The 10,709-nt window shown below is 52.2% G+C and overlaps 1 protein-coding gene across 1 annotated transcript in view; it reads left to right on the top strand.

Moving 5' to 3' along the window:
- Positions 1 to 268: 268 nt before the first annotated feature.
- TEKT5 (tektin 5) overlaps positions 269 to 10,709 on the top strand; it is a 37,903-nt gene continuing 27,462 nt past the window's right edge. Inside the window, exons 1-4 of the mRNA XM_006096331.1 lie at positions 269 to 875; positions 3,184 to 3,267; positions 3,870 to 3,940; positions 8,515 to 8,658. Coding sequence (XP_006096393.1) covers positions 300 to 875; positions 3,184 to 3,267; positions 3,870 to 3,940; positions 8,515 to 8,658 — 875 coding nt within the window. The 5' untranslated portion in view covers positions 269 to 299. The remainder of the gene's footprint in view (positions 876 to 3,183; positions 3,268 to 3,869; positions 3,941 to 8,514; positions 8,659 to 10,709) is intronic.

Genomic DNA, 10,709 nt, shown 5'->3' with positions numbered 1-10,709 from the left:
GGGAAGGCAGATTCGACTGTTATGGAAAAACACACAAATGTCACTTCTTGCACCTCCAACTGCGGACTGAGACACTCACATTCACGTTGTGGATTTTGTGGGTTTTGATTGGGACAATATGCCCCTCCGCCCCCCCAGGCCTGAAAGGGAGCAAGGGCCCCGGGAAAGCCCTGTCCCCTGGGCTTTATGACAACAGTGCCGAGTCATAGAGGCCCTGCCGGTCCCTGGGCGATACTGGTTCTCCTGGCTGTGGCCCTGGCTCTCCTGGGCAGAGTTTTGCCCTTGTGGGCTGATGGGAAATGATGGAGTTTTTTGGAACCAGTCAGAACGCCAGTTACTGTGGCCCCCGGAAAACCTGTAGCTTCACGGATCCCCTGGATGTGCAGGCCCCAGTGGTACAGGAATGTTACCAGCCCTATTACCTGCCCGGGTACCGCTACCTCAACACGTGGAGGCCCAGCCTCTTCCACAAGATCTCCAGCATCCAGATCTGCCCGGAGGAGGGAACCACATGCCAGGGCGTTCAGAAGCCGCCCACCATCCTGCCCTCCCTGCGCTCAGGGCTCTTCTGTCGCTACAGCTCCCACGACTGGGACAAGTCCCACGAGATGCAGATGCGCGGGGCCGAGGCTTCCCGGCTGTGGGCCGGCCGGCTGACCGGTGACTCCATGCGGCTCATGCAGGACAAGGACCAGCTGACGAACCAGATGCAGGAGGGGACCTGCCGGAACCTGGGCCAGAGGCTGTCGGACATCGGTTTCTGGAAGTCGGAGCTGACCTACGAGCTGGAGAGGCTTCTTAACGAGAACCGAGGCTTGGACGCAGTCAGGAAGCGGCTGGAGTGTGCAGCGGAAGAGGTGAACTGCCCATTGCAGGTGAGTGTGGGGCGGGGAGAGGGGCGGTGGCCCCTGAGATGCAGCCCCATCACTTCCCTTGAGCGATCACGTGACAGGCACCTTGCAGGTTGGTTTGTGCTGCAACATCATCTGTAATCTGTTTATAACATAAAAAGTATAATCTAAGCCCAGCAGGGGTGGCTGAGTGGTTGAGCGCTGACCTATGAACCAGGAGGCCACGGTTCAATTCCCAGTCAGGGCACGACCCCCAGTGTGGGGCATGCAAGAGCCAGCCAATCAGTGATTCTCTCCCATCATTGATGTCTCTCTCTCTCTCTCTCTCCCTCTCCCTTCCTCTCTGAAATCAATAAAAATATATTTTTAAAATATATAATCTTAGCCAATTTAGGACAATCCCAGTCAAATCAGGGTTCCTCACACTGAATAGAATGTCATCTTCTCCTTGAGGTTATATCAAAATTAAAGAGTTTCATCAAGATATTACAAGCATATGGGGGCCTGCGTGTGTGTGATGGACACACTTAAAATAACCGCTTTGTTGTCCTCCAAAGCTCTTAACACCCTCTTACAAACTCTATAATATTCACTCTTATTCATTTACTGTGTCTCTCCCCTAGAATATAGGTGCCGTGAGGGCAGGGAATTTTGTCTGCTTTGTCACCAGTGTGTTCAAGACATACTCAGCTGCCACGTGCCTGTGCGTCTATGCTTGACTAGACCAGTGGCTGGAATGTCTTCCCAGCCGGGCTCAGTGTTGGCACATAGTAGGCACTCAATGAGTATCTGTTGAATAAATATCTGCATGTGGGCACTCACGACGCTTCCCTGTCTCCCGTCATATCCTAGATCAGTAAGGATGGCTTTGGGCTGCATGTGAACAAATAGGTGGTCACAGTGACCCGACCAAAGAGGAGTTTCTTTGTCTGTCAGTGAGAATTCTAGAGGGAAACACATCAGGCATCCATCCACTTGATGCCAGAAGGCAGCCAGGCTCTGATCTTTCTGCTCAGCCACCCTTCGCATGTGCTGCTGTCCTACCGCTTGCAAGGTTTCCTGTCTCACCTTGCAAGCTCCCGCCTGCAAGGAGCGCTGTGATGTTCTCATTCGAGGCAGGGAGGTGGGGGAGGGCAGTGTGCCCACTGGGTCTGTCCCTTTTTATGGGGAAGATCAGTTTTCCCAAAGGCCCCTCATGTGTGGCGCATTGGCCCCATTCATCGCTGCTGCTTCTCATGATCCAGGTCATGGTTTGTCACCTCCGAGAAGTCCTCCCTGACCACCCTGATACCCTAACTCCCCACTCACCCATCACCCTGTTTTCATCACCGCTCTTATCACTGTCAGAAATGATTGAATTTATGTGTTGTACGTGTGTGTGTTCTCTTCCTTCTGTGAGAACTCCACTAAGCGGGGGCCACCTGTTTGGCTTACTGAGGTATCCCTGGTACCATGACTGAGGGGGACACAGAGGAGGGGCCCAGGAAATTCTCGTGGAATCAATGAATTCCTCGCCTTCCCGAGTTCCCAGGTGCTTTGGCACCCCCACGCCAAGATGTCAAGCTCCCCGCTGCCTGCTCCCCGGCTGCTCTTTGTGACATCACAGGCTAGGGGCCCCTCCCTGTTCTTTCTCAGTGTCATTGCAGGGGCTCCCTGAGCTGCCACTTGTTCCGTTTTCCATTCCGCTCTGCTCACGTCCCCGCGACAGTTGTAGGTCCATTGCTGTGTGGCAGGCTTGCCTGGGTCTTGGCCCTGGTCACTTTGCAAAGCTTCCCCCCTTTTAGCGATCTCCACATCCAGCTGGCCACCAGGCAATGATGGGGTGAGGGGCACTGCTGCCCGTGCAGCCAAAAAGCCAAAAACTTTTCCCGAAAATGTTACTACTGATAGCGTGCTGTTCATTGGAGGCCTCACTGATAACATAAACAGTCAATTAACCCATAGATTGTATGTTATATGTATAATGTACTGTATTGTTACAATAAAGTAAGCTAGAGAAAAGAGATGTTACTAAGAAAATCATAAGGGCGAGAAAACACATTTACAGTATTTATTGAAAAAAAATCCTCATATAAGTGGACCCGTGTTGTTCAAGGGTCAGCTGTGTATTCACAGTCATATTCGCCTGCATAGCAAACCTGTGAGATATGCACCAATATTGCACACGCTGCAGTCATGATAGCTCACCGCTGTGGTGAGGAGGCAGAAACCCACCCAGACGCACAATGATGAGGCTCCATGAAGCATCCAGGTTTCCCCGGGGATAAATCAGATCATGGCCAGGATCTCAATCCGACAGGGAGAACACCTGATTTCCCGCTGCTTCCTACAGGTGGCCCTGGAGTGTCTGTACCACCGAGAGAAAAGGATCGGGATCGATTTGGTCCATGACAATGTGGAGAAAAACCTTATCCAGGTAAGGTGCCTCCTGGTGAGCCCAGTCCCCCCTAAGGGAGGAGGGAGGGCCAGCCAGTCAGAGAGCTTTCTGAGCAGAAGCCACCTGTCAGCCCATGCAAAGTCAGGGCTCAGAGAGCCAGGGTGGGGGCCGAGGTTGCAGTGTAGGAACAGGGAGAAAGATCATTTGACCCTCAGTCTTTTCATCTCTAAAATGGGCATCATCATCAGTACACCAGTAAAAAATAATTTAAAAAGCTAGCGATTATTGAGCACCTACTATGTGTTATTACACACTGTACCCCTTCGTATGCCTTATGTACTTTCATGGTCAAACAATCTATAGTTGAGTAGTTGGCACCGAGTAGGTGCTAGGTCTCCTTTTAACCTGGAAGTATATGAAAAGAGAAGAAAGTGGGTGAGGAACGTTGAAGCTCCACAATCAACCCTTATCTGTCCGGCCTGGGGATCACGTGGGGTGAGGCAGGACATGGGCCCCACCGTTGTGTTTCAGCTTGTGGGGTCGAGGGTGGGCAATGAGAGGGGAGGGGTGGTCCCTGGCCTGGGAGCCAGGCTGCTGTGTGTTTCTAAGGGGCGCCGCTGTTTCTGACGTTTTCATTAAAGGAGGTCGATTTGCTGAAATGCTGCCAAGAACAGATGAGAAAACTAGCTCAACGAATTGAAATCCAGCTGCGGTAAGGGCTGCTTTCTCTCCTCTTGGAGCTTGTTTGGGCACCCTAGGTTGTGGGGGGGCAAGCCAGGTGGACCCTGGCTCTCGGTGGTTCTTTGGGTCAGTGGTGGACTGGTGTTTAACAACCAGCTCCCTAGGAAAGAAAACAAAAATCCTGATTTGGAGCATTTGTCAATGTCCGTGTATAAAGCTGCCCCGATAGCTGATTCCATTCTACCAATAGGGTGTTACTGAGATGTGCACATTGATGTCCATGAGTCAGCACATCGCTGGTGGTTCCTGTTTGCAATGGGGCCGCAGCACAAGAAACTGCCCTCATGGTGGCCCCCTTACCTGTGGCTCCCCCCTGTGAGCCCTGAACCTGGGGCGATGGCAGAGTGGGTGGCATTCGCATCAAGGCGAGGGGTCGGGGCATCTCCAGAGGGGAGTTGGTGGACGCCTGAGCCATGTGTCTTCAAAAGAAATCAGCTTTTAGTTCTTGGAAGATTGTGTAACTGGTATCATGACAAGCCAGGAGGCTCCCCCATAATTAAAGGGAGGCGTGAGTTTTACGGGGCTTGGGGCCCACAGCTAAGCTCTTAGCACCCAGTTCTTCCAAAGTCAGCCGTTCCGCCTGGCCCTTGACCGGGGCACCTGCCTTTAACTCACGCAGGGCACACTGCTCTGCTAGCTTCTCCTCTCCATTTCTTCAGACCCAGATGACAAGGGGCAGGATGGCAACCTTTCCAGGGCGCCCCTTCCGGCTGGGGGGGGGCACATGGGCAGCCCGACGGGATGCTAAGGGGCCAGGCAGCTTGCAGATAGGCTCCGGGGGTTTGGTGCCCTGGCTTGCTATACCCCAGGAACAGCAGTAACCCTCCCCCCCCCGCTGCCCCCCTACAGCAGCCCCTCAACTCCACCGCAGTGAGAACTGGGTGACAGGGATTGGAGAGAATCACCCAGGACAAAAAGCACCCCAGGCGGTGTTGAAAAGCTACCCCCAGAACATGAGGGCATGGTCAGGGGCAGATTCAGGGAGCTGCCAGAGGAGGGGTGATTGGAAATGAGGTGCAGGCACAGCAGTGGGTGAAGGCCCATTGAATGGCTGAGGTGGGGTTAAGTTCTGTCTCTTACACGGTCTGTCCTGATTTCTGACCATTCCACGTGGACCACTGGTTGCCTAATGTTGTCTATAAATTAATTCACTTTTTTAAAAACCTTAAATCCTTGGATTTAAACAGGAAAGTTGGAGCAGGCAAACACCTCTATTATATTTGTATTGCTCTTATTTTGACAATTATGTATTTCTGGCACTAGAGATGATTTTCCATTTGTTGTTGACATAAGGCTGTGACAGAACTCGGTGTTGGGGTGACGGGAGGGCTGAAGTTTGGGGAACGAGACAGTTTGAACCAGCAGAGTAAATAAATGCCCAGACTTGAAATTGGGGAGCTGGACCCTGAAAGAGAAATTCTGAGACTAGGGTGGGGGTGGAGGGGCTGCTTTGCAACCCCAGGCAATGAAGGGTGAGGTGGGAGAATTGGGGGAACCAGAGAGACCGAGACAGACTAAGACAGTCCCATCCACTGGGTGACACAGAGGGGGCCCGATGTCAGAGGGAGAGAGACAGAACAAGAATGACATGAAGCACCCTGACCAGTTTGGCTCAGTGGATAGAGCGTCGGCCTATGGACTGAAGGGTCCCGGGTTTGATTCCGGTCAAGGGCATGTACCTTGGTTTCGGGCACATCCCCAGTAGGGGGTGTGCAGGAGGCAGCTGATCAATGTTTCTCTCTCATCCATGTTTCTAACTCTCTATCCCTCTCCCTTCCTCTCTGTAAAAAATCAATAAAATATATATATATTTTTTTTTAAAAAAGAATGACATGAAGCAAAGGACAGAGATGTGTATGTGTGTGGGGGCGACAGTGGGACAGAGAGACACAGATGTGCCAGACAAAGAGAGAAATCAGGAGGGGCGTTCGAGACAGAGAACAGATGGAGAGGGACATAGAGAAAGAGGAAGAGAGCGAAGATGCTGGAGGGACACAGACGAAGCAGCTGAGGCAGAGGAGGTGGGAGGGAAAGAGCAGGTGTAGGGGACATTCCCTTGGCAGGACCAGAGGTCGGGCCACCTGGATAGAGGCTATTGGACCTCGAGGAGCGGCTGTTCGTCAGAGGCTGCCTGGCATCTTGCAGGGAGGCAACCCGTGCTGCCGGGCAGCCTGATTCACCCAGAACTGGCCAGAGTTTCAATGCCACGTGTGCTGGCCGCCTGTGGGAGGCTCTGCCGCTGACCCCTCGGGTAGCCAACCTGGCACGGGCAGGCCTGGGCTGGCTGCTGACTTGTGGTTTTGTGGGTGAGGCCCGAGGCCCCCGCCTGGGCAGGATCATGTCCTCAGCTCACCAGCTCTCCAACAAAGCAGAAGGCTCTTCCTGATGGGCCGGAGCCAAGTTCCGGCTTTTCCTGGTGGACCAACAGCCGGGTGAGCCTCGACATGGGCTGGGCTCTTCGTCACGGGCCCACGAAGGGAGACAGGGGCTGTCCTATCCTTCCCTGGGCATCACCAGTGGAGGCCAGGAGTCTGGACCAGCTGGCCAGGGATTCTGAGGCCCCAGGTGCCCCTCTAATGCTCTGGCAGGTTCTTTTCTACATTCTGGTCTTTCTTCACTTGCCAGTTCATTAGACAAGATGGGGCTCTATTTCTCCATGGCGCTGCCCATTCCGAAGGCTCCAGGGTGGTTCCTTCTGCCCAACATTGCCCCTGAGTATCCAATTGTGGGGGCCCACCATCAGGATTTCATTTTCGGGCTCCTGGCCTGTTTGAAACCCTCACCAGCTCCCAGTGTCGGTAGCAGAAAAAGAAAGTGGCAAAAAGATAGACAGGGACAGACTGGGGAGAGGGAGTGGGAGAGGGAGAGAGGCCTTAAGACATAGAGAAAGCAAGAAAGATGAGGGAAAGAGAAAAAGATGTCAGAAAGAGATAGAGAGATAGAGAGACAGAGGAAGAGAGAAAAAGGGAGAGAAAGAGAGGATGCAGAAGGGGAAAGAGAGAGACCAATGTAAGATGTGCACCCGTCACTTTAGCTGGTGTCTGGACCTCAACTTGCTTAGTCAGAGTTGGTCCCTTATTATCTTCCAGTTCTTCAAGGTGAAAGTCCCCGTGGACGCTTAGGTGTCTTTGACTGACTAATCTACTCTTTTCAATCAAGAGAGAAACAGAAAAAGGTCCAGGCCTAGATTCTTCTAGAGACGATGGGATTCTGCTGGGATTCTGTCAGTGCTTGCATAATGTTTATGTTTGGAGGTGACCTATGGAATAATGTATTGGTTTTCCTTTTAAAGACTGTGATAGAGGTTTTCCTTTTACAATACATTTATTTATATTCTAAAAGTTATTTCATAAAAAGACAAGTAGCAAGTAAGTAATAGTATATACACTTTGGGAATATGACAAGAATCATGTAAGTGGTTCTCCTATGTTCAGAGTTTGGCAAATAGTGGCCTTTCTGTCTAAACTTTTTAGCCAAGATACCAGCCCTGGAGACTCAAGTCCTGGGCCCTCCCTACTGTCCTCTCCTTACCTCTGCCCAGTCCCTGACCAGCCAGTCCCTGAGTGCCCAGTCCCTGACCAGCCAGTCCCTGGCTCCACCCAGTCCTGGACTCTGCCCAGCCCCTGGTTCTGACAACCTTACTGAGCTGCTTCTAGGTCCCTAAACACCTGCAGGTCTCTAGCTCCTCTGCTTTTGCACACGAGGTGTCCTCGGCTTGGAATTCTCCCGCCGCCCCCCCCCCCACCACCACCACCCAACTCTGTCTGGAATGTCTGCTCCTGTCATTATGAAATCCCAGCCCAGACACCTCCCTGGGAAGCCTTCTCTCGTTACCCCCGCACCCTGAGCTGATGGCGTCCTCCTGAGTGTCACTGTGTGTCCTTTACAAACCTGCACTGTTGCCCTTATTATTCTGTAGTTTTACTGTGTTTATTTACACAAACCTCTGAGCAACGTGAAGGTAAGCGACGTGGGTCTTATTCATGTCTTCTCCCTCTGTGCCGGGCATAGGATGAGACACATGGTTTAAAGCGATACCGGGCTTTGTCCAAAGTATGAATTCATATCTTCTCAATCAGGTTAGCAAACTACAGCTGGAGGGACAAATCTGGCCCACCACTTGTTTTTATAAATAAAGTTTTATTGGAACACAGCCATACCCATAACTTACATATTATCTATGACTGCCTTCTGCATAGCTGAGTCATTTCTACAGAGACCATATGACTGACAAAGCCTAAATATTTAGTATTTGACCCTTTACAGTAAATGTTTGCTCACCCCTGTTCTAATGACAACAGGCTTGCTTGGACTGGGGGGAGGTTGAGGGGTTGGGGGGAAGTCCTGAGTATGTGGTGGGAACATTGAAGTGGAAAGAGGGCTGAGAAGCTGCTGGGTGGACAGAGCACCCTCCTGGGAGTCCAGAGACTTGGCTTTCAGCAGTGGCTCAGCACCGACCTCCCATGAGACCTCGGGCGAGGGACTCCGGATAAGGCCACAGTCCAGGGATAAATCCTTGACCCCCCCCCCTCCCCTCCCCCCCAGGGATAACCGAGACGCTCAGCATGCCGTGGAGAGGGACCTTGAGGATAAAAGCTCAGCCCAGTTTATTGACGAAAAGTGTTTTAACCTGAGGAACACATCCGACTGCATCAGCTTCTTCCATGGCATGGAGAAGGTCGATGGCACGTAAGTACTGGGCTCTGGGTCCCCATCTGGCCCTGTCCAATGGGAGAGGGGAGCTCTGCGTCTGCTCCTGCCAAGCAGCCTTAAAGGGGCATCGATCCTGCGCCAGTCAAGTGAGAGGCAGAGTGGTTCAATGGGGACCCTCGGTGGCAACCGACAGCATCCAATTCTGGCTAAAAAACGTAAGACAAGATGAAATTTACTGGAGAGCCACAGACTCAAGGGGAAGGCTGGAGGGGAAGCCTCTGGCAGCTTGAACGGGCCAGGAAGTGAGAGCTAATCAGAGCACCACCATCCTGCCATTCTTGCCCCACTTTGCCCAAGATTCAAATTCCAGCAAGACAGAGCAAGCGATCGGCTTAGTGAGGGTCACCGGCCACTGCTGCTGGGCCAGGACATGCTGGGGCACCTCGGTTGGCAATGCCACCAAACAAACCCCACAGCAACATGGCTGGAACCAGAGGGAGAGGAATTCAAGCTCAGCTGGGAGCCAGTTGCTGTCCACCAGCTACGAGTGGACCCCTGCTGCCCGGCCTCAAATCCAGCCTCAACCCTGGCACGTGGGGTGAATTACTTCATCTTCTGGGCCTGTTTCCTCATGTGTAGCCCTGGAATGATAATAGGGCTCACTGCCCAGAGTTGCTATGAGTATAACACGGTGGGCGTGTGAAGTGCTGAGCACAGAGCCTCGTGTATGACAACAGCCAACATTTATTAAGTGCTTGCTGTATGACCTCATTGTCTCAGCCCTGCAGCTATGAGGTAGGTGCCTTCTGTATGCTGGGCACTGTTGTGGGTGTGTCACAGCATCCTGGAACTTCATGTAGAGCTGAAGCATGCTTTCCCACTCGGTAGCTTGAAGGCTGGAGAGGAAGACACACACACAGTGAGAGAGAGAGAGAGAGAGAGAGAGAGAGAGAGAGAGAGAGAGAGACTGGGTACAGGAGGCAGGGGTGGTATCCAGCTTGGACCCTTTAAAAAAATCTCTTGCCTATAGAGTTGTACTTGTCATATAGTAGGTGTGCAATGAATATTTGTTGAATGAATAAAGGAATGAAAGTGGGAAGAGAGGGAAAGAAGGATGAAAGAAAGGAGAGAGAAGGAAAGAAGGAAGAGAAGGCGTTTGTTGCAGTCTCCTGAACCACTTTCTGTGTTTTTTTAAAAAAAATAGATTTTATTGATATTTTACAGAGAGGAAGGGACAGGGATAGAGAGATAGAAACATCAATGAAAGAGAAACATTGATCAGCTGCCTCCTGCACACCCCCTACTGAGGATGTTCCTGCAACCAAGGTACATGCCCTTGACCGGAATCGAACCTGGGACCCTTCAGTCCATAGGCTGATGCTCTATCCACTGAGCCAAACCGGTTGGGGCTCCTGAACCACTTTCTGGATCATAAAATATACGTGTTGAGAGGACCCTTTGGCATTTCCAGCGATGGCAGCCCCTGGGGGCCTTGCTTTTCCTGACAAGGTGGACTCCCCTATGGCACTGGCAAGGTGGGCAGGACTTTGGGGGCGTGGTGCCCTCTTCCACAGCTGCCCATCAGGACAGGGCGTGGGAGGACTGCCTTTCCACACGATGCCTTCCTGAAACCCAGGCAGCCAGGCCGCTGGGCTGGTGGAGACTCCGACTTCCGTGCCCAGGAGGGCTGCTATTTAAAGTCCCTCAGCCAGCACCTCCACTGCTGTTTGTGGGGACTCATCGCTCCTCAGGTGCGCTAGCTCAGGGCTCTTATTTGGGTTTCTTTTTTAAAAAAATCTTTGTTGCTGAGAGTATTACAGATGTCCCCATCCCCCCACCCCGTTACCCCCCTCCACCCGGTTCCCGCCCCACCCCAGTCTTTCACCCCCTATTGTCTGTGTCCATGGGCAATGCCTATACGAAAAAAAGTTCTTTGGTTAAAAGCAGGCCATTTCTGGGCAGCTTAAGGTTGTTTGGAGACTCTGAATTGCAGTTGTTTCTGTTCACCTAAGTTCTCTTTGCCACGGGTAAACTGATGATGGAGGTGGTGGCGGTGGTGGTGGTGGTGATGATGGGGATGGTGATGC

This window comes from Myotis lucifugus, unplaced genomic scaffold (assembly GCF_000147115.1).
Source record: "Myotis lucifugus unplaced genomic scaffold, Myoluc2.0 scaffold_176, whole genome shotgun sequence".
In the NCBI taxonomy this organism is placed as follows: Eukaryota; Metazoa; Chordata; class Mammalia; order Chiroptera; family Vespertilionidae; genus Myotis; species Myotis lucifugus.
This window is presented reverse-complemented; position numbering and strand designations above follow the sequence as displayed.